General features: G+C 35.9%; 1 protein-coding gene across 1 annotated transcript in view; it reads right to left on the reverse strand.

Annotated features, from left to right (window-relative positions):
* SIN3B (SIN3 transcription regulator family member B) overlaps nucleotides 1-24202 on the reverse strand; it is a 61090-nt gene that overhangs the window by 12823 nt on the left and 24065 nt on the right. Inside the window, exons 6-10 of the mRNA XM_074305797.1 lie at nucleotides 20001-20123; nucleotides 16814-16903; nucleotides 15470-15588; nucleotides 3721-3928; nucleotides 3442-3558 (exon numbers count right to left, since the gene is read on the reverse strand). Of these exons, the coding sequence (XP_074161898.1) occupies nucleotides 3442-3558; nucleotides 3721-3928; nucleotides 15470-15588; nucleotides 16814-16903; nucleotides 20001-20123 (657 nt within the window). The remainder of the gene's footprint in view (nucleotides 1-3441; nucleotides 3559-3720; nucleotides 3929-15469; nucleotides 15589-16813; nucleotides 16904-20000; nucleotides 20124-24202) is intronic.

Below are 24202 nucleotides of genomic sequence, written 5' to 3' on the forward strand. Positions count from 1 at the left end.
GCCTGCAGTCAGGAAGACTTCAAATCCAGCCTCAGATGGATTTGAAGTTCCTAGCTAGCAGTCACTTCACCTTATTTACCTCTGTAAATGAGCTGGAGAAAGAATGGCAAACCACTCCAGTATCTTTGCCAAGAAAACCCTGAAAAGGGTCATGAAGAGTCAAATATGACTGAGAAATTTAATTAAACAATTTTGTATAAGGTCCAGATAAAGAAAAAACAGTCCCTGCCTTTAAGGAGCCTATATTTTACTAAGAGGATGCAACAAACACAAAACTAAATTAATACAGGACAATGTAAATTTATTTCAAAAGGGAGAAAATGCTAACAAATGGAAGAACAGAAAAAGCCTTGTGTAGGAGGGAAAACCTGAGCAATGCTTGAAGGCAACTAAGATTCAACAAGATGGAAGAAAGAAGGAAGGGCATTGAGACAATGAGCAAGAAGACATAAATCACGTGTGCAAAAGCACAGATTCAAGAGATGGAATTTGGTGGCAGGCAAAAAAAGCTCATTTGATCTTAAGGAGCACTGGGAGAGGTACAGCTTCTAAAAAGATGGAGTGACAGTGTCACTTTATTGGACTCACATCATACTTTCTTTGAAGTACTGACACTGACAAGGCAACACAGGAGGGCATATGGTGAAAAGTCCCCGTAAAAAAATCATTTCCTGTGAGGATAAGTTGAGGAAGTGAAGTCCCTTCCAACTCTCAAACTTCTGTGACTCACATATAGGAAACAGCTAATGGGCCAATCTGACTAGGATGGAGGTTGTGTGAATATAAGTAATAAGAACTGAAGTTAAGTAATAAGAACAAAATTGGAAAAGTTAAGTGGGAACCTGGTTGTGCAGGGCTTTAAAAAAACAAGTTGAAGATTTCACATTTTATCCTAAAGGCAACATGGAACCAGTGAAGAATTCTTAATAAGGGAAACAAAATGGTCAGATCTATTTGGAAGATGGACTGGAGAGAGGAGAAACTGGAAAAAAGACTAATTAGGAATTTATTACAGTATCAGTCAAGAAGTGATCAGGAATTGAATCAGAGCTGTAGCCATATGAGTAGAAAAAGGAGGATGGATATAAAAGACATGATCAAGAAGACATGATAATTGAGTAGATAGAGGTTAAGAGGAAGAGTCACTAGACAAGACAAAATTAGAAAAGTAATAATAAAATGATAAATGAGGACATGAATTTAGTACTTTAAACTAAATTCACTGACAGCTTTTAAAATCTGAATTTTTAAAAGCAGAATGGTTTCATTATGCAAAGTCCCCACACACACACAACTTGAAAAGCCTTCCTCAAACCAGATCTATGCAAGACAGCACATAACTGTGAAAGCTGAATGTTAGTAGGGCCTGAGATAGTCAAGAATTGGAAAATGAGGGGATATCCATCAATTGGAGAATGGCTGAAAAAATTGTAATATAAGACTAATGGAATACTATTGTGTTGTAAGAAATGACAAGCAGAATGGTTTTGGATAAACTTGAACTTATATGAACTGATGCTAAGTGAAGCGAGCAAAATCAGGAGAACATCGTGAACAGTAACAACAACATTGTGCAATGACCAATTGTAAATGACTTTGCCATTAGCAACAATACAATGATCCAATACAATTCCAAAAGATTCATCATGAAAAATATGATTGACCTCCAAAGAAAGAATTGATGGAGTCAATCTGAATGAAGATTTAAATATATGATTTTTTACTTTATTATATTTTCATTCTTTTTTTGGGGGGGGAGGGGTTCTTTTCTTTCACAACATGACTTTTCAATACTGAAAAGTTTTGCATGATTGAACATGTATAACCTATATCAAATTGTTTACAGTCTCAAGAAGGAGAGGGAGGAAGAAAATTTTGAACTCAAAAATTTTTAAATAAATGTTAAAAAAAATTTTATATGTAATTGGAAAAAAAATATTATTAAAAAGGGGGGAACCTTAAAAGTCATCTAGTCCTCTAGGCTTGAGGCTACTGAAACACTTCCAGTGACAGGGAACTTATACCATTTTATCATCAACTGTTAGGAGCTACCTTTGCAACCTCGCCTTCAGGAAGAGGTCCAATCACCATCCCGCATGACAGATACTTCCATTACATGGTAGCAACCATGTCTTCTCCAAGTCTTCCCTTTTCCAGTCTAAATTTTTCATTCCTTCAGTCAATCCTTATATAAAAGATTTAAGTACCCCAAACCAGCAAATCACTGGAATCATTTTTTTCAGATATCACATTCACTGATATATATATGGTTTATAATATTGAAAAATAGAACAAGTTGTTACTAAAAGTTGTATTATGTTGTCACGGTAATATAAGCAGCCCTCAACATTCAGCTTCCTGGAAGGTAATTTGTCCCAATGACAAAAGTGCATGCCTCCCAATAGTCAAAAGTCCTAAAGAACACAAAAAGGCACAACTGAAAGAGCACAAGACCTAAGGATCTTTGAATTCTACGAGAGCTCTCAAAATGACATTAGATGGGTTCACAAGCAGACAAAAAAGAATTCCAAGACTTCCCAGAAATCTCTGCTCTCAGTGTAGTTGCTAGAGGAGGGTGGCTAATGTGGTCCCAGGCAAGGATGGCAGCTCTGCTCTTCTGTCCTATCTGAAGTGGGAATGTAATGTTCTGCTCTGGGTGACACATTTTTGTTGAGATACTAACTTTAACACACGATGTCCAGAGGAAAGGAAGCAGTGTAGAAGGAAAATAGAAATTAGGTCATTTGGTTAGATATTCCAAGGATACTGAGCCTGAAAAAAGCTGCAGCAGCAGCAGGAAAATGTGCTAACTAGCTCTTCAAATAGCCAAACAATTATTGTAAGGAAAAGGGATCAAAATTTTAGAGATATATTTTGGTTTAATATGAGGAAAATCTTGCTAACAAGTAAGCTGCTTACGAGTAGACGGTTTAGCTTTGGAAGGAAATAAAAGTGTGCCATACTTCTGGGATCTCCAGAGGGAAGCTGAAGGAGGTTAGATGAGATTGTCTCTGATAATTTTGCCAATCAGAACTGGCTATTAATGGATAGGGCTGCCTCCTAAGGCTTTACGTTACTGGGAAGTCCTGAAGTACAGAATGATCACCACTGAAAATGTTCCAGAAGGAATTCATGTTTCCAGTAAAAACTTAAGTAAATCATCTCTATGATTCCCAATCCTAATGACCTGAAAGGAGGATGGACTGGTGAAACTTTGACAGAAGGTGAGAGAGAGGTTGAACAAACCTAACTTCAGAATAAGTCAGATGAAATAATTTTATTATCAGTTGTAAAACTGTACTACTATTTATCAAATGCATTGAAAAAAATCAGATCAGTTCAATCTCTAGATTCCCTAATGTCATCTGACTGCCAGGAGGATACTGAGGAGGAATAATCAAAGGACCATGATATCAGAGGATAAAAAATGCCACAACACACCTCAAACCGTTCATCCTCACAGCGATGCAGCTGCTCTTCATATGGAGTTTTTTTTGAACTGACAAATGTAGAGTCTTCAGACCAGGATGGAAAGGACACCCAGGTATCATTTAAAACCTATGACAAAAGAGAAAAATCCAACATTACATAAAGCTTTGATCTCTCTCATCTAAGCCACAATAATCAGTCTGTCTCATTGGTTCCCCAGAATTCTGAAAAAGGCCATGATTAACATCCTTAAAACGAAGTAGGAAAAATCGCCACATGGGCGGCAAGTACCTCCTTGCATATGGCTGTCCTGCCACTGCACTTTGGCTGTTGGTAAGTTTTGGGGAGTGCCCGGTAACTAGATCCTATGCGCTTGCAAGATGCGTAGTCAATTTCCCGACCAATTCCATCCCCAGATCGATCACTCATGGGTGGTGCAAACGAAAGCTCTTTTACTCCCAAGAAGGACTTGAATTGGGCGAAGAGTTCTGGAAATTTTCTTCAAAAGTTAAAGGCATACTGTAAGTCCACATAGTTATAGCCTTCCCAAAGAGGTTTGTTTATGTAGTGTGAATAAAGTAGGTCCTCACTAAGTTTTTAGTAAGTGAAAATAGGAGGATAAATCCTATCTCTAGCTCAAAGGTTCTTAACTTTTTTGAATATTGAATCCCTTTGGTAATCTGGGGAAACCTATGGACTCCTCAGAATGTTTTTAAATGCATTTTAAATGTTTAGGAACTAAATACACAAAATATATAATATATAAAGGAGACCAATAATGCTAAAATAGTTATCAAAACATTAAAAGTTTCAGAGCCCTAGCTTAAGAATTCAGTATTCTAGCTATTGTTGACAGAGTCAATACCTAAGTTATACAGCATTAATCTATCCATAAGTCCATTTTCTTGTCATGTCTTGGGTATAACTTTTTGTTATTTTTCAGTATATACTTTGTATTGCTAATTAATTTTAGATGGGATATATGAAGTTTTCTAAAGCTGGTCTATATTTGGACAAATATAATCTTTATCACCTACCCAGTACCATACAGCTTCAATAATTTTCAATCAGTCTTTGAGCTTTAAATTCTAAGACCTGAAATCAATGCTGCATATTTGATTCTTATACCAGCAATATTAATGATATAAAGTGGGTTGCATTTCTACCCAAGTTTTTAAAGTGGTGATCCTACTTTCAGACTGTTATTGTCTATAGTAGATATATTATTCAGACATCTACTATATTACAATGGAGTAAAGACAACATTCCAGAAGACAAGCTTCTCTCCTTTATCTCATGATGGTGAGCAATGGGTATAAGACATAAAATAAGATCATTAGGCAATGAAATGAAACATCTGAAGAAAAGATTCCATCTACATGCCACTAATCACAAGAGTGTGTGTGGTATGGAGGGGCAAGAGAGCTTAGTAGACAAGAGTGATATACTTGGAATACAGGGGGAGCTGTGCTCAAGATTCATCTTGGTCATTTGTTATCTCAGGCAGAAATATGAAACATCAATACAGAATCTGCTTATTCCCTCCCTCCCAAAAAAAATCCTGCAAACAAAAGGTAAAACATGAGTAAAGCCTATAATTAGTATTCCTTTTTACTATGTAGCTTCATTTTTATTGTTCTTTAGAATATTTCATTTGAATAATGCAGCCTCTATTGGGAGGAGTAAAATTTTCATTTTTAAGTTAAGGTTTTATTGATGTATTTGTTTTTACATCGTGACAGTTTCCCCAGTATCATTTCTCCCTGCCTCCCAGAGAACCATCCCATTTAATAAATAGTATTTTTTAAAAGAAAAAAAAGGGAGGGAGAAGGAAAACCCAGTGTAACTGATTAGTACACTGAAAAAGTCTGAAAATATAAATCCTAAATAATTAAGGACTCTGCACCAAAAATATCTTTTCATATCACTTCTTTTAAGTTATGTTTGTTCTAATTTTTACATCTGCTTTTTTGTGTGGCTGTTTTGTTCATATTGCTGCAATCACATGTAAATCTGTCCATGCTTCTACGTATTTATCACATTCTTCATTTCTTACAGCATAACATTCCATTATATTCACATACCCTAATTTATTTAGCCATTTCCAAATCAATGGACATAGCAAAAAAAAAAAAAAAAAAAGAAAGAAAAAAAAAAAGAAAAAGAAATGCAGCTATAAATATTGTGGAGTTTATGGGGATATATATCCAATAATGGAATCTTTGGATCAAAAGGTGTGGATGTTTAAGTCACTTTATTTGCATAATTCCAAACTGCTACATGGTTGTACTGAGTCATAACTCCATCAATAACACAATGATATGCCAATCTTCCCATAATCTCTCCAAAACAGGCTACAGTATCCCCACTTTAATAATGTTCAGGGTTAGGTGAAACACTAAGGTTATTTTGATGTGTATTTCTAGTCAATTAAAGCATTCTTTTATGTGGCTGTTAATGTTTGCAATTCTTCTGAGAACTGTTCATATTCTATACATAATTGTGTCCTAAGAAAACTAATATAGGATTAGAAATATATCCTATGACTTCTAATATATTGAAAAAAAGCTTTTTGTCTATACACACACACAATTACTAAGAATTTTATAAAAAGATTTTCCTTTCAACCATCTTACCCTAGTTGCATTATTTTTGTCTATGAAAGGCATATGAAAAGTACATGATCTGCTTCTCTTCTAGTTTTAATAGTGTGATCTTTAATATTAAGGCATATTGAGAATGTATTATAAAATACAGTACAAGGTGTTACTCTAAGCCTAATTTCTGCCAGACTGCTTTCAAGTTTTCCCAGCAATTTTTCCTAAATTTTCCAGCTTATCAAGTTCCACTGTTAATTATCTTTTGTCTGTTTCATTGGTCTAGCTCTCATTTTTTAACTATTACCAACTGGTTTGGATAATTGCTTTATAAGTCTATAAGTACTGTTTCATTTCTTATACTTTTATTTCCTTTAAGTTTAGAACTTTTTCAAGCCATTCTCTAACTGATAAATGGTGAAAGGATATGAACAGAATTTTCAGATGAAGAAATTGAAACTATTTGTAGTTACATGAAAAGGTGCTCCAAATCACTACTGATCACAGAAATGCAAATTAAGACAACTCTGAGATATCACTACACACTTGTCAGATTGGCTGAAATGACAGGAAAAGATAACGACAAATGTTGGAGGGGATGTAGGAAAACTGGGACACTGATACATTGTTGGTGGAACTGTGACCAGATCCAGCCATTCTGGAGCGCGATTTGGAACTACGCTCAAAAAGTTATCAAACTGTGCATACCCTTTGATTCAGCAGCACTACTACTGGGTTTATATCCCAAAGAGATCTTAAAGGAGGGAAAGGGATGCACACTTGCAAAAATGTTTGTGGCAGCCTTCTTTGTAGTGGCAAGAAACTGGAAACTGAGTGGATGCCCATCAGTTGGAAAATAGCTAAATAAAATGTGGTATATGAATGTTATGGAATATTATTGTTCTCAAATGACCAACAGGATTTTTTCAGAGAGGCCTGGGGAGACCCAACATGAAGTGAAGCTGAGTGAAGTGAGCAAAACCAGAAGATCATTATACATGGCAACAAGAAGACTATACCAATGATCAATTCTGATGGATATGGCTTTCTTCAATCAGAGTTCCACTTGTGCAGTGATGAAGAGAGCTATTTACACCCAGAGAGAGAACCATGGAAACAGTGTGGAACACAACAAGCATTCTCACTGTTATTTGCTTGCGTGTTGTTTATCTTCTCAGTTTTTCTTTTCCTTCCTTCTTGATTTTTCTTGTGCATCAAGATAATTGTATAAATATATATACATATATTGGATTTAACATGTATTTCAACATATTTAATATGTATTGGACTACCTGCCATCTAGAGGAGGGGATAGGGGAAAGGAGGGAAAATTCGGAAAAAAAAGGTTTTACAAGGGTCAATGTTGGAAAAATTACCCATGTATATGCTTTGTAAATAAAAAAATAAAAAGTTTTGAACTTTTATTCTTCCAAACGAATTCTCATTAAGTTCTGTAAAGCATCCTTTTGAGAAAGAGCATAAAAATGTAAATGTAAACTTTGGTGGACTTGTCATTTTTGTTATACTGTCATGGCTATTTAAGTCATTCCAAATATTATATGCTTTGGTATCTCAATCTCCAGCTACTAAAGACAAGTTTGCAGTTATCTGGAGTAAAATTTCCCTTTCTATTATTGTGTCTTGGATTTTATATTAAGGTTGATTTTTGAGGGCTTCTAATTGTGCAATTTTTCTCTCATTATTCTCAATTAGTACCTTTGCTAATTTCCTAGGATTTTCTAAGTAAATTATGTTATCAGCAAATATAACTATTTACCTATTGTCCTTTTGTCCGATTGCTTCTGCTGGTCTTTCCAGAACTTATTGGGAAAGATTCTAATCTCATTGCATATGATGCTTGCTTTTGGTTTTAGATAACTTTTAATGATATTTTTAATCTGTTCTTCTATGCCTATACTTTGTAGGATTCTTAGCATAAATGAGTTGTAAAGGCTTTGTTTTTCATCTATTGAGATAATCCTGTTATTTTGGAAGTTTATGTTTCTAATATATCTAGTATGCTTTCCTAATACTGAAACTCCTTTACATTTCTAACAAATTCAACTTGGTCATAATGGGTTCTTAGATAACTAGTTGGTTAAGATAAAATCTAAGGGGATTTTAAAATTTTTGAATCAATATTCATTAATGATATTGGTCATTCAAAAAGCATTTATGAAGTACTTACTATGTGCCAGGCACTACATTAAACACTGGAGTTACACAGAAATATCAAAACAGGCCCTACACTAAAGGAACTTATAGTCTCATAAGTAAAATGAATAACTAAAATGTAAATAACTATGTACAGTCAAGGTTATACAAAGTAAAATGGAGACGAGAATGACAGCATGAAGGGATATTGGGAAGTTACTTAGGGGGAAAAAAGTCATTTTAGCTAAGAATTCAAAGCAGCCAGGGAAATTAGAAGCCACAGATGGGAAAAGAACCAATTTCAAGTAGGAAGAACAACCAGTAAAAAAGCTCAATCTATGTCTAGTGCAAATAATAAGTAGGTCAGTATCATTTATTTTAAGAATACCTTGGTCTATAGTTTTCATTCTGGGCTTTATTCTTTCATAGTTGAGCTATTAGGATTATTTTTGTTTCAAAGTAATATGGTATCCTTTTATCAAATTTTTCAAAAATATTTTATGTGGGATTAACTTCTTAAAATGTGTGATGGAATTTTTCTATGAATCCCTTAGAACCAGGAGATTTGTTTTAAGACTAGTTTCTGTTGGTGTCGATATTTCAAAATTCTGAATATGTTGTGTTCTCGGTTTTCTTAGCATACAATTGTGTATAACAGATTCTGAGTAGTCTTTCTGTTGAAATTTCACTCTGATTTTTCTGTCCCCTTTAATCAGACAGGCTAAAACCAGCTTTTAGCTTCATAATTTCTATAGGATTTTTTTTGTTTCATTTGTCTCTTCTCTAATTTTTAATATCTACTCTTTTTTTTTTACTGCTACCTAATTTTTAAAAAAAGGTATATTCAGTTCATTTTTCTATTTTGTTCATGTACATTTAGTTTTTTTTTTTAATATGACTTTATTTAGCTGCATTCCAGAATGTCAATATGTTTTCTCATTATTATAGTTTTGTAATTGTTTTCTAAGATTTGTTTTCTGACCTACTCTTTAGGTTTTCATTTCATTATAAGTTTCCATTTGGGTCTCTGGCTCTTGTGATCTTTTTTAATTATTTTTATTGTTACCTTCTTTAAAGGATGTATTTACTATTTCTGCCTTTTTTAACACTTGTTTTCAATTATCTGTGTTCTAATAAATGATCAATGTTTGCAAAAGTATCATGTGATGCCGATATACATGCATACACACACACACACACACACACACACACACACACACACACACACACACACACACACTCTCTCTCTCTCACAGAGACATCCTCATTTAGAAGATGCAGTAATTTTTTTGGCTATTATTTTCTCCAGCAATTTGTTCAATCTTCCCAACAGATTTTTTTCTGTTATCAAAAACTGAGGACAAGGAAATCTCTTCCCACTGCTATTGTCTTCTTAAGAGTTCAGTTAACTTTTTTTTTTTTAGTTAAGATGCTAAAATATTTGAGAACATAAAAGTTCAATACTGTGCATTTCAATATAAGGTCATTTTCTTTATTCCTTTTTATATTTTACATGTTTGCTTTTTGCTTTGATAACATGATCACAACTTTTTTGTTGTTGGTTCATCCCATTCATAGTAAAAAAAAAAAAAAAAAATTCTAACTTTTTTTGTGAGAATTTTCTTATCCAATGTGTTGATTTTTCATTTGTTTAATCACCTTCAAATTTAGTTTTATATTTTCCTCCATTTGTGTTCCCCCCTCCCCAAATTAAAGACTTTTCCCTCTAGTAACATAGTAGTTACATCTTTATTTTAGCTTAATCTACTTTAAGGCAGCCCTGTTCTCTTCTGTCATTGTCAAGCTCTGCCCTCTCCCATTTATTACTTCTCTCTGCTTTTGAAGTTATTTTCCTCTCTTTCCCTTCCTCAAAAAAGCAGTTATCAAAATCCCCTTTTCCTTCACTTTGGTTTTTTAACTTTTTAAAAGTTCATTTTTCTATGCCTTTTCCTAGAAGGATTTTTTTCCCTCATTCTCTTGTTTATGCTAGATTTTTCTTTGATTCATGGTCCTCCTATTCTTTATTCTTTGTATTTTATGGAATTCAAACTTCTTTAGTAGCTATTTTGGGGTCCTTCCTTTAACCTCTTGTTTTCTTATAGATTTTGCCTCCAAACTCCCTTTGTTTAAAGTTATGTCTCATTCTTAGAAATACCAATTCCTAGGGCAGCTAAATGGCACAGTGGATAAAGTACTGGCCCTGAATTCAAGAAGACCAGAGTTCAAAATTGACCTCAGATACTTAACACTTCTTAGGTATGTGGCACTGGGCAAGCCACTTAACCCTGCCTCAAACAAACAAAACAAAAACAATACCAATTCTTGAAGTTGACAAAATATGCACTACCCCTTGCTAAAAACTGCCCTATATCCTGGATTGGCTTTTGCCTTTCCCATGATCTTTACTTCCCTTAAAAAATCCTTCAGTCTATGGACTTTCCCCCACTCTTCTAGGTGCCAGTTGCTCATAGCAGCTCTGATTCCCCTTCTCCTAAAGCAAGATAATACCTATTGTAAAGTCCTAATTTCCCTTTATATAATATACCTCTTCTTCTATGGGAATATTAGTTAGTGGTTGTCCCGTTCCGCCCCCCCCCATCAATTTTGCCCTTTTTTGATCCCTTCCCTCTGCTTCATCACCCATTTTCCTTTAGACTCTCTTCATCCCAAGGAAATACAGGAGTTACTTTTCCTTCAACTTTTGATTTGTTTATGGTATATCACATATTCCCCCTCTATTTCCCTCTTCCCCCCTTTTATGCACTCTCACATTCTATAGTTTCATCCCCCAAGAAACCATTGCTTTGAGGTTTAAGTCCATACTTCAGACTTGTTTCCCCAGCACTGCTTCTATTTACTTTTTGTTTCCATCCTTGTCTCCTCATATGTACTTAGAAATTTGTTTCTTTGTTGGTTGTTATACTTCCAATGTATGAGGTACTGGAAAAGCAAATAATTTCTTCAAGTCTGGTTTTCTTTTTAGAAAGGTCTCCAACACCTCTGAGAAGTCCTCCCACCCGTTTCATTATTGGTTAGGCATAGATTTGCAAAGTAGGTTACTTTATTTTGCATGTTGAGCCCCTCCAAGCTGTATAACACATTAGTCTATTTCTTCTGTTGAGTGTCTGGTGAGTGTCAAAAAAGACATAATTCAAATTTTCTTTCCTTTATATCTGGAGCGAGGTCTCCTAGTCGCTTGCATATTGTACTGTTTTGTCAGTGAAATTGATAAATTTAACCACAATATGACTTGGAGTTTGCAGATATGATTTATGGAGATGCTCTATGGATTCTTTTGATTGGCACTTTGCTTTCTGTGTTCAGCTTTCTTGTACTATTTTTTGCATTATGTTGTTCAGATTTTTTGACTTGTGTTCTTCTGGAGTCCTATGATCTTTAAATTGTCTTTACATATTCTGTCTTTGAAATCATGTTTTGTTTCCTTTTAATGTCATTGTTTTTTGTTTCTGTTCTCCAAATTGCAAATGAAAATAAATTAAAGTGAAGGACAATCAAATATTTTCTCATTTCAGGGTAGCTAGGTGGCGCAGTGGATAGAGCACCAGCCTTGAATTCAGGAGGACCCGAGTTCAAATCTAGTCTCAGACACTTAACACTTCCTAGCTTATGTGACTCTGGGCAAGTCACTTAACCCCAGCCTCAGGGAAAAAAAAAAATTATATATATTCTCCTTTCTTGAGTGAAATGTCACAGTAAATACATGTGTATCTCTTCTGTCAATTATTTTTGCTGCACAGATCATAAATTTTGTTTTTCACCAATCTTATTTTTTCGCCATTCAGGAAGATCCTCCTGTAGTTCCATGTACCTTGGAAATCCACAAGATCTTCTGTCTCATTAAGTGTTGAGTTATTTTCTATTACTCTTTCTCCAGAGATCTTCAGCTAATTTCAGTATTTTTTTTTTTTTGATCTTCTATTTCTGACTTTTTCCCTTTCCTTTTGAAGATGGTTTCTCTACATGCTGGACTTCTCAGTTATGTCAGCCTCCTTTTGGTGAAATCCACAATTTACAAATCCATCTTTGCCCCAAGCTGACTTCCAGGGGGACAAACTGACCCTAGATGGATGCTGAACTTCAAATTTAGTGGAGTGCCATTAAGTTAACACACATTCTGCCCCAGTTCACTCTGTCCCCCTCAGTTATCTGGGTGAGCTCAGTTGCCCAGGGCGGCCTCAATACACACTACTGTCCCATCCAAAACAATTTTCTGCTTTTTGTAATTCCCAAGCAATCTCTTTGGAAGAATGAGTTAAATTGGATCCTGTTGAGAGCCAAAAGGATGCTTTGTGCAACCTTGCTACTACAGCATGGGGGGCCAGGCGTAGGAGATATTTAGGCACTATAGGTTAAGGCACTATTGGACTTCTCTGCTGTTAGTTGATTTGGATTTTACTTTTTTGGGGTTCTTGGCACCCTACACTGTGAAGTCAGCTGAAACTGCTTTATTCTTTGCACATAAGCTACTATTTTAGAGAAGTTTTAAGAACTAATGGGGAATAGAAAAATTGAAATAGAAAATTTCTCGTCTTCTGTCTTTATAATCATATGACTCTGGATTTTGATTTTTGTCTTTCATGTGACAGAACCCATTAAAAGTCACAAGAGTCATAGTTCACAACACAATATACACAAAGGACATCAACAGCTTGTAGAAAAAGCAGACACTAGCAATTTGTAGGGAAATAGCAAGTGGCAATTTCAGAAGCAAAGATATGTTCTAGCTAAGAAATATGAGTTAAGAGACTTTAATTCTTTCCTCTCCGACCAACAGAATGGGAATTTGGGAAATAGACTATATGAGGAGATATTTTTCTGTTATTTGCTTTTTTAATCTTTTAATTAAATGCCTTTACTTGGGGGGGGGGGTGCAATATGTAACTGACTTTTCTTTTTGACTAAAGGTTTTTATTTTGAAAAAGATGCAATAACTTTATGGTTTTGGGCAAGTTATTCAATCACCCTGGACCTTAATTTTCTCATCTAAAAAAATAAAGAGATTGGACTGGATTGTATCCATGGTCCCTTCTGGTTCTAGATATATGACTATCATTATGTTTGTCAAAAACTTCCTCCTCATTTGGAATTAAAGGACTTTTCAATCACATGTGAATGAAAACTTAGGCAGTTATGTTGAAAATTTATGCATTTGCAACAAAAGGCTAGAAGCTTCCATTGTTCCCCATAGCTGACAAATTGATATTTTTAAACCATGGATCTGATCACGTTATGTCACTCCCATGCTCAAGTGGCTCTCTCAGCTCCCCTTTGTCTCTAGAACCAAATGTCTCATAATTTGTCCCTAGTCTTACAGTTTTCAGACTTAATGTTTAACTTTCTTCTCTTTCACAATCTATACAGCAGCTAGACTCACCTACTTGCTATTCCCTGTCACTAACACAAAATTCAAACTCCAATCTTCTTCCTGAGTTCTCTCTCATATAGGAGTGCTCTTCCTCCTCACCTCCATCTTAGAGAGTCCATAACTTCCTTCAGAGTTGAGTCCAAGTTCCACCTCCCATGATGGGCATTTCCTGACATCCCTCCCCAGCTCTCAGGGTCTTCCTCTGATACTACTATTGTTTTTATTTTGAACTTTGTTGCTTTTGTGTTCACATTGTTTTCCCAATATATGCTGTCAGCAACTCAAAAGCAGGGAATTTTTTTTTTTTTAATTTCAAGATTCTGGCACACTATTGGTATTAAATAAATGCCTACTGAATATCATGAAAAGTTGCTGGCATAAAATAGTTTTTAAAAAAGGCATGTATGTCCATGTTTGGGGAATAAGGACTTTTAAAGTTAGACCTAAACTCTTCTACATACAATATATTTCCATAAAAAGCATCAGGCTGTAGTATTTCTTTTATATAAACAATCAAGATGAATAGAGCACAGGTTCCTGGCTAATTTGTTTAACTCCATACTGTTTTCCTAATAAGCCTTATCACAAGGCTTCAAATTATGGTTATTGCCAAACAAAAATAATTTAAAAGACATTCTTATATGATTACTACTCTCCACTAGTCTAAATTATGTTCAATTGTGACATAAAGGTAAGGTCCCTATCCCCTCTTCAACTCTCATAGAATAGGTCAAATAAGTGCCCTACCAAACAAATCCTATTAAAACAAGAAGGGCTTTGAATGTGTAAAGGCTGTTATCTGAGATCTGCCTAGCTCAGGCTCATCCCTCAAAGACCAACACATCCATACTCACAACCACCAATACTCATAAATACTGTGTACTAAAGTGTAGATAGGATGACTGTATGTCTAGAGGCAGAAGTGCGAATAACTATGAATCTTTTAAAAAGTCTTTTAAAAATACTGAAATACTGTTGGCAGATAATTAATAATAGTATAATAACTGAGTATCAAATAGTGCTTGAAAATACAAAGGATTTGTGGTCTTAGTGCCCCCCAGTGAAGATGACAAGCTGCCTCTGACTTGAGAGACAAGTCCCAGGGAGATACCTGAGGTACAGAGGACACATGGTAATTTTTGTCAGAGGGCAGAACAGGAACTGGGTCCAGCATTTTGTGCATCAACAAAAATAATCCCTACTTGATGGAAAAGAGGAAAGAAGATGAGAAGGAACAAAAAGGAAGAGAAAAAGAAAAAGGAGGAGGAGGAAAAGAGTAAAAAGAAAAAAAGAAAAAGAGGAGGAAGAGGAGGAATGTGTTAAAGTTTTATTCTGATGTTGGAGTACAGGTGACTTCTGACATGATCCATTCAAACATATTAATGGCACTCTTCTGGCACTATGCATATATGCTTGTAATTCTACATGCAAAAATCTTCAACTGAATTCTTGCCCCCAGCACTGGAAGAGTCAATTAACACTTAAAAGACATAAAAGTCATTATTTAGGAGATTCTGGGAACTAAGGCTTATTAAATATTCCTATTGATAATCTTAGAGCAACTAGAGAAATTCACATTCTGACTTGAACTTACGGGGAAAACAAAGAAGCTTACAACAGAGGACAGGGAGCTGGTCTAATCAGAGAAGCCAGGGTTCAAATCTTACTGATACTAACAGTGTTACGTTGGGTAGTAAGTCACTTCCTATACTTGAGTCTCAGTGTCCTTCTCTGTAAAATGGGGGTGATACCTCCCTCAAAGAATTATTGGGAGGCTCCCATGAAATAAAATCCTTATAATACTTTGCAAATTTTTATGAGGTTATATAACTATCATTCCTGATCATGACTTAAAATATTTTTTTAAAAATCTCACAATGCACTGGTTAAGGCATTAGCTCACCCTAAGAAAGGGGTGACCAGTTGTAGGAGCTCTGAGCCGGACACCAATTCCTGATTGAAAAGAGCAATGCAGCGAAGGAAATTTTCATAGACTTCTTGACTTTTTAGTACCCGGCGTACCTGGGGAAGAAAAAAGAATGGTAGAAACTCTATGCTGAAGATTCCTGTCATTTCTAAGATTTTCAATCTCAATCCAGATGTTATTCTGCTTGTAAATCATTAAAAGTATGTTTTAAAGCAAATAATCAAAACAAAACAAAAAAAAAATGGCTATTTCTCACATTTTTATGCCACTTTTCCCACAACCCTAGAAGGAAGATAAGTAGAGTAGGTATTCTCATTGTAAAACTAAGGAAATGGGAGGATCAATAAGGTTAAATGATTTGATTATAATTACAAAAATAAAAATATCAGCATCAGAATTCAAACTCAGAAACCCAAGTCAGTCTCTTGATTCCATACCCAAAACTTTTATTATACTACAAAAGATTATGAATCAGTTATTAAATTCTAATAACCCAAGCCCATGCTATGTATTGCTATCTATGTATTTTCCATGTCTTTGGTCATGTAATGGTACCACAATACTAACAGACACAATGATAGCAAAGATTCTAGCTCAATATCTTTCATGGATCCCTTTTGATGGGGGATAAGAAGAGGATACTTTGCCCAACAGAAATGAGCAGAACTCTAGGGGGTCCAGCAGGAAGGTGTGACTGGTCTCAAAAACCTGGAAATATGACTAAGAATTAGGAGCCTGAATCACTTGCCATAAATTTCAGTATTTTTAAGAACTGCCATTTTTTAGTGTGGGTGTTACCAAAAAAGATTTTATCCTTTGCTGGTCTGTTAGTCTCTACAAGCTAAGTTAAGCTGTTCATTAGACAACAGAAGCACTGGCCAGTACATAGTCTTCCCAGTCTGAAATGATTGTAGTATAAAGCTGATATCAATAAAACACACACACACACACACACACACACACACACACTGTGCGCGCATATGCATGCCCTAGAACTAAAGTCTTTCCACCTTGGAGAATCTGCCAGAACTTCATAGCTGGGTTCCAGTGAATTGCCACAGATCATTAATTACCAAAAACCATCATATGCCCAATTTGAGTTTCCCATGGAAATCAAGTTTAAAGTCATGTAGCAGTAAAACAGTTGTACCACCAAGGTTTTTTCCAAATGCTTGATCAGAAACACTGCTTTTTCTCCCCCCAGTTCCAAATATATGTTCTAGATCAACAGAACAATGAATTGTTAGAAAAAGAAAGGAAAGGAATGCAGAAGTGTTGACTAGAACCCAGTTTCCCAACAGAAGAGATCAAATCACTGACCTTGTCAAAGAAAGAGAATTCTTGCAACGTTCCATATTTTCCCACAGCTGCAACAGACAGATCTTTGGTCCCTCTCAATTTCATTTTCTTCTGTTATGAAAAGTTCAGCACTGTTAAAGCAGTCTGTCTGCACCAAGCACTCAAAAAATGCTTGCCAGAAGCATAAGCACTAAATAAAAGCTTGATAGAGGCATGAATACCAACTCTAAGAAACCCAGGGAACCTCTACTGAGCATTCCCCCTACCATCCCACCATCCCTCAACCCCCAATAATCATTGCATCCTTCTAAGGTTACTTCCTTAGGACACTCCACCCAAACACCCCTGAGTTTATCAGTGCTTTGTGTATTCTCCCTGACCTAGGCAGACAAGCAGTGTATGAGCTAACTCCAACACTTTGGAGTCTGGCCCAGGGCAGGCACTAAACACAAGAATCATATTGCAGACCAAAATGAAGAAGAGAAGAGATAAAGAATCAGACCCATGATCTTTCAGCCCAGTAACTTCCCTGGAAGAGACACTGTAGGCCAGGTCATACTGAAGACTGAATACTGAAAGGGAATCCTTCCCTTTCAAGGTCTCAAGTTCACATCGTTCCTGCCCTGCTGGATATTTAGTACCCCAGGATTTGGTCCTGGATCATATTTTGCCCATGTTCTCCCTGCCTTGTTAAATCACAGGCATACACCAATGCTGATTATCTTTTCCCCAATCAGCAAGGTTCTATCTTTTTACATAGTCTGATCTACTAGAGATCTAGGAGTAGAAAAGAACTTTAGAATCCCACAGGCTCAACTCCCCATAATTTGCCCTGAACTCTCACAAGGGCCTAGAGAAGACGTAAGTGGTGTATTCATGATCATAGGGACAGTAACGCCACAATTAGGCTTCAAACCTAGGCCCTTCTGGCTCTGCTGTCACTGTCACCATTTTAGATTCTTGTTGAGAAGGGATCATTGACAGCTGCTCACTTTTCTTGAGGCTTGCTTGTCTATGATGAGGAAATCTAATGCCTTTCTTAATAAAAACCAGTCATCAATGTCAGCCTCAGCCACATGCTGAGCCAATATCTTTATTAACAATCCACAGTGCCTCAGTCACAAGTTTAGAAATCTCTATCACACAAGCACAATAGTTCCCCATTTATTAAGAATTGTGTAGAAGGAACTGAATTTTTCAACTCATTAAATACTTCTTAAAACATAGGATGAAAATTTTAAAAAAACTTTATGGAATTGAAGAACTGTTGAACAAATTTTGATATGTGAATGTAGTGAAGAATATAACTTGCCATAAAGAATGACACAGTAAACAGATTCAGAACAAAATGAAAAGGCTTTATGAATTGATTCAGAATGAAATGAACACAAATTAGAAAAACAATATATGGAATTGTACAGAAGACAACTATGAAATACTTAAAAACCTTGATCAAGGTATGAGACCTTATGCAAATGAGTTTAAGACTGCAATGAGAGGAATATCCAGGAATAAGATGAACGTCCCATTGACCTGGTCAAATTATAGTTACAATATTCTGTTCCAATATGGGCCTTTAAAGTTTAGAACAGCAACTGATGAGCTGGAGGGCATTGAGAGAAGGGTAACCACGAGTGTGAAATGGGCTCAAGATTATACTGTATGAGGACAGGAAGAAGCAACTGGAAATAATTAGCTTCTCTCTAATGAAGAATCCTGTCCACTGTTTTCAAGTACTGGAAAGGCTGTAGCTTAAAGAGGAATTAGATATGATTTTTTCTGTATGACCAGGTGGGTAGAACAAGGAAGAGTGAATGGAAGTCTCAGAAAGGCAACTTTAGACTGCAGAAAAGCAAAGACTTTTTTGGGAGTTGTTTAAGAGAGACTTCCCTAGAGGTAAAAGGCAAGAGTGTGTTGAGCTGGAATAAGCCCTTCCAACTCTGAGCTTCCATGTCACCAGGGCTGACTAGGCCATTCCCACAATTACTGAGATCTACAGACATTTTGGGAGCTTCAGGCTTAACAGTTTGCTTGTTTTTTTTCAATAATGACAAAGTGACTCACCTCTCCCTAGTGAGAACTCTGTTTATTAGAATCTTATTAAATGCATCAGTTCTCCCCAGTGAAATCCCTGACCATGACAAATGCTTCAACATCAAAGAGAGGTAGTTTCCTCAAGGAAAATGACATTAGAAAAGATTTCACTATATGATTTATCCTATGGCCTTAGGAAACTTCTCTGTCTTATTTGCACCTGAAATGCCCTCCCTGTATGTGCTGCCTCCCCCTACTAGAATGTGAGGTCTTTGAGAGCAAGGCCAGCTCTGTATTTGTTTGTATCCCAGCACTTGGCACAGTATTTGGCACAGAAGCACTGTTTCATAAATGATTTATCTGCTCATTGAGTCATCTAAAGGCCTCTTCCACAAGCAAAGCAGGAGCTCTGACAGGTATTACAGTATATCACTTTTGCCTGAGCAGAAGTTATTCTGTTATCTGCCGGACCCTCAGCTGTGTTGCAGAGATCACAGTAAAATGATCTGATATGTGAGCTCTCAAGATAGTTCCCAACTTTTTTATGATGAAGAATTACTATGCTCTTCACATGGAGATTTCCATTATGGAGAAGAAAGTCCTACAAAGACATATAAGTAATCTAAGTATACTTTTAGCCCATTATTTTATTTGATCTTCACAATTAGCACAAAAACAATAGAGGAACTTGGGCATCACATATGAAACAGAGAGAGACTGAATTAAGGTCAGACAAGTAACTAATAAAAAATCTAGACATAGTACAAAATGTCAAAGCTAGAAGGGATTTTATAACATAAAGTGACAGGATTAGAAGTGCTTTAGAAAACAGAAACTCAGTCACATCAATAACTAAGGAGGATCACCCTTATAATAAAGGATTTCAGGACAGAATAACCTTAGGACCCAAAGTGTCAAAGCAGAAGGGACAATTAAGAGATGTGCCCACAAACAGGTTCCTTTACTCATTTCTTTATTTTTTATCTATATTATACTGTTTCTATTTAGCAACTCATTTCTAAGAAAGAAGAATTTAAATCTCAAAACTTACAGGATAACACTATTACCCAAATAAATCCTTTGAAGGAAAAAAAAAAAAAAAAAGCACTGCCATGCCTCCTTAAATTAATCCCTAGGTTGGATATAATCTGCCTTCCTTATAGTGTATAGTTACCTTGGCTGGGCCAGTGACAGGACGAAGGAGCAAAGGCCTAGACCGTTTTTTGCTGTGTTCCAGACTCTTTTCATGATCACTTTTCTGAACACTATTCATTTCACATGGTCCATTTCCTGTAAACTAAAGGAAATAAACAAAAATTTTGATTAGTTATAAACAACTCTCATTGTACCATTTTGGTGCTCACAGATAGTAGGCAAATCTATTGTTTTAACCAACATTTATTAAGCACCTGGTACATGCAGAGCACTGTGTTGGGTACTGAAAGAAATGCAATAATGAAATAAGACACAGTTCCTTCCCTTCTGGAGTTTTTATAGAGTATCTCACTTTTGGAGTGTGTTCCAAAAACAGAGAAATCTAATAACCAAAGTATAGAATAAATCAACAGCAATCTAATAGAGGTAACAAGGGCCAAGAAAGACTAACATATTCCTGAGCAGAGCCAGTGTCAGATTTTTCAATACATTCCTAAATGGTGGCACTAAAAGAAAATTGAGGCAAATTAAATATTTTGTATGTGAACTCTTTAAAAACAGCTGGTTTAGTAGTTCTATGAATAATATCTAGGTATTCCTCAATGGACATACTCTATACACCAAGTCTATTTAAGATGAATATAAATAAAGGCAACTAGGTAGAACAGCTGAGAGAATATTGAACTTGAGAATCAGGAAAACCTGAATTCAAATCCTCCTTCAGACACTGAATTAATGTGTCCCTAAATAAGGGCCTTATTATTAATCTCTTTGAACCTCAATTTACTCCTGCAAAATGAGAAGGCTGGACTTGAGGGTCCCTAAGGTCCTTTCCAGCTCTAAAACTTATGATTTTACAGACAAATGTCTTGGTAGAAATTATAAAAAGTCTATTTACAAAACCACAGCTATCATGGCTGCTCCTCACCACTCCATTTAGGTAGGAAAGAAGAAGGAAAGAGGAAGAAAACAACCACAAAAGATTTGTTTTTCTGACATATTGGTAGGATCTCAGATTTGGTAAAGGTTAAGCCAATGGTGTTTCAGTCATTTTAATGATCAAAAAAACCCTCCATCAATTCCATTTTCTTGTTTTCAAATCATTCAGAGGCTGTCTGAAAGTTGTATTTATAACTATTATTCTTCAACTGCAATTCTTTAGGAATCTGAGATTTCACCATAAAGGTATTCCCTCCACCAATAGTCATTATGAGGTACTAATAGCAAAAAACCTCTTATGTGGCAGCTAAGCAGCTGGTGGGGAGCAAGAAGAATAAGTAGCTCAGGTGGTCCTGCAATACTACTGCCACTGCGCCTGCTCTTAAAATGGGCCCAATCTGATGAACTCCTCCAACAGCAAAGCCTTCAAAAACTATAATTAGGCTAATAATAAAAGGATGGGAAATAAAGACTATACAACAATGATTTAACTGGTATAAGGATATCTCTGGTGCAGAAACTTGCTTCCATAAATACAATGTGACATCTTTTTTATACATTTTAACCTTAGAGAGGTATACAGGCAGTGAGGGAAAGGGCAGGTCACAAAGCCATACATGTCAAGAGGGGACTCTGAACTCAGATCTTTATGGAAGCAAGCTCAGCTCTCTATCCACTACAATGCAAAGCCAATAACAACAACAACAACAATACCTTACATAACCATATAGCACTTTGCTTCAAATGCCTTATTTATTTACAAGCTGAGCAAAATTGGGCTGGTAGTGGCACGCCATTTTACAGATAAACTAAGGTTCAGAAAGAACTGCCCAATGTTCTTAGTAAAAAGAAGACCTGGATTGTGCATACCCTTTGACCCAGCAGTGTTACTACTGGGCTTATATCCCAAAGAGACCTTAAAGAAGGGAAAAGGACCCGTATGTGCCAAAATGTTTGTAGCAGCCCTTTTTGTTAGTGGCTAGAAACTGGAAACTGAGTGGATGACCATCAATTGGAGAGTGGCTGAATAAATTGTGGTATATGAATATTATGGAATATTATTGTTCTGTAAGAAATGACCAGCAGGATGGTTTCAGAAAACCTGGAAAGACTTACAGGAACTGATGCTGAGTGAAATGAGCAGGACCAGATCATTATATACTTCAACAACAATAATATATGATGAACAATTCTGATGGATGTGGCCATTTTCAACAATGAGATGAACCAAATCAGTTCCAATAGAGCAGTAATGAACTGAACCAGCTACACCCAGGGAAGGAACTCTGGGAGATGACTATGAACGACTACATAGAATTCCCAATCCCTCTGTTTTTGTCCGCCTGCATTTTGGATTTCCTACACAGGCTAATTGTACACTATTTCAAAGTCTGATGCTTTTGGTACAACAAAACAACTGTTTGGACATGTATACATATATTTAATTTATACTTTAACATATTTAACATGTATTGGTCAACCTGCCATCTGGGGTGGGGGGAAGGAGGGGAAAAAATAGAACAAAAGGTTTGGCAATTGTCAATGTTGTAAAATTACCCATGCGTATATCTGGTAAATAAAAACTATTAAAATTTTAAAATAAATAAATAAAAAAGAAGACCTGGGATAGGAACCCATGGATCTAGGGCCATCAGACTTTTCTAGAACTCAAGGATAAAACTGTTGAAATGCACATAATTACCCTCCACAGATTTTTGTAATACAAATAAACCCCCCCAGGGTTCTAGCTCAGGGGTTCATCTTCTTTGTGTGAAGGCCTCCTGTGGCAATTAGTCTGGGGAAACCTAAGGACTTTCTCAGAAATATTTTTTTTAATGCATACAATAATAGGATTACAAGGGAAATCAATTCTGTTGAAATATAGTTATCAAAATATTAACCAAAAAAAGTTCACAAGCTACTGTTAAGTGCTATTAAAGGAATTAGGCCAACAGGGATAAGAGGAATCAAGGAAGGAGAGTCCTTGATTTTTTTTTTTTGGTCAGTAATAAGCATTTAAAATTTTTTATTTACTATTTTCAAGTCCTGCCCTGAGATTTAGATACAAAGATAAAAACAAACACATCTTAACAGAATAGACAACATGTAAATAGTCAGGTATATATGAGATATATGCAGTGCAATAGATAATTGCAAGAAGATAATTTTAGAGGAATGACAGATAGCAGGTTGGTGGTTAGAGTAACTTGCTGAAATCCAGTCACATGCCTGACCTGATGGGACTTTTCTGGTGAAACCAGCATGCTGCTCACTGATGGTTATCATGTCCTTTGCTCTATCCCTCCCTTTCTGCTGGAAGACACATCTCCACTCTCCACAGAACCCTTCATTCACTGCATGCAGCTGCAGGCAAGCCTCTCCTTTACAAAGGAGAATTAAGCTCTTTTTATTTCTATAATGTGACTACAATTTAAGACAGCTATACACAGTCAGGCCATCAAGGAAAATCAGAAGCAGCTATGGAATAAGACAGCAGAACTGGATTGCTACCTTCCTATAAAGAAAAGCTATCTGAATTTTCAGTTGAAGAAATTAAAACCATTTCTAATGATATGAAAAGATGCTCTAAATTACTATTGGTTAGAGAAATGCAAATTAAGACAACTACACTTCTCTCAGATTGGCAAAGATGACAGGAAAAGATAATAACGAATATTGGAGGGGATATGGGAAAACTGGGACACTGATACATTGTTGATGGAGTTATGAACTGATTCAACCATTCTAGAGAGCAATTTGGAACTATGCCCAAAGGGCTATCAGACCTTTGAATACCTTTTGATCCAGCAGTGTCTCTATTGGGTCTGTATTTCAAAGAGATCTTAAAGGAGGGAAAGGGACCCACATGTGCAAAAATGTTCTAACAGCTCTTTTTGTACTGGCAAGAAACTAGAAACTGAGTGGATGCCCATGAGTTGGTGAATAGCTGAATATCTGTGATATATGAACGTAATGGAATATTATTTTTCTGTAAGAAAGGAGGATTTCAGAGAGGTCTGGAGAGATTTATGTGAACTGATGCTGAATGAAATGAGCAGAATCAGGAGATCATTGTACATGGCAACAATAAGACTATACAACAATCAATTCTGATGTATGAGGCTCTTTTCAACAACATGACTCAGATCAGTTCCGATAATCTTGTGATAGAGAGCCATCTACACCCAAAGAGAGGACTATGGGAATTGAGTGTGGATCACAACATAGCATTTTCACTCTTTAAGTGCTGTTGCTTGCATTTTATTTTCTTTCTCATTTTTT

The sequence above is a fragment of the Sminthopsis crassicaudata genome, chromosome 1 (genome assembly GCF_048593235.1).
Source record: "Sminthopsis crassicaudata isolate SCR6 chromosome 1, ASM4859323v1, whole genome shotgun sequence".
Classification (NCBI taxonomy): Eukaryota; Metazoa; Chordata; class Mammalia; order Dasyuromorphia; family Dasyuridae; genus Sminthopsis; species Sminthopsis crassicaudata.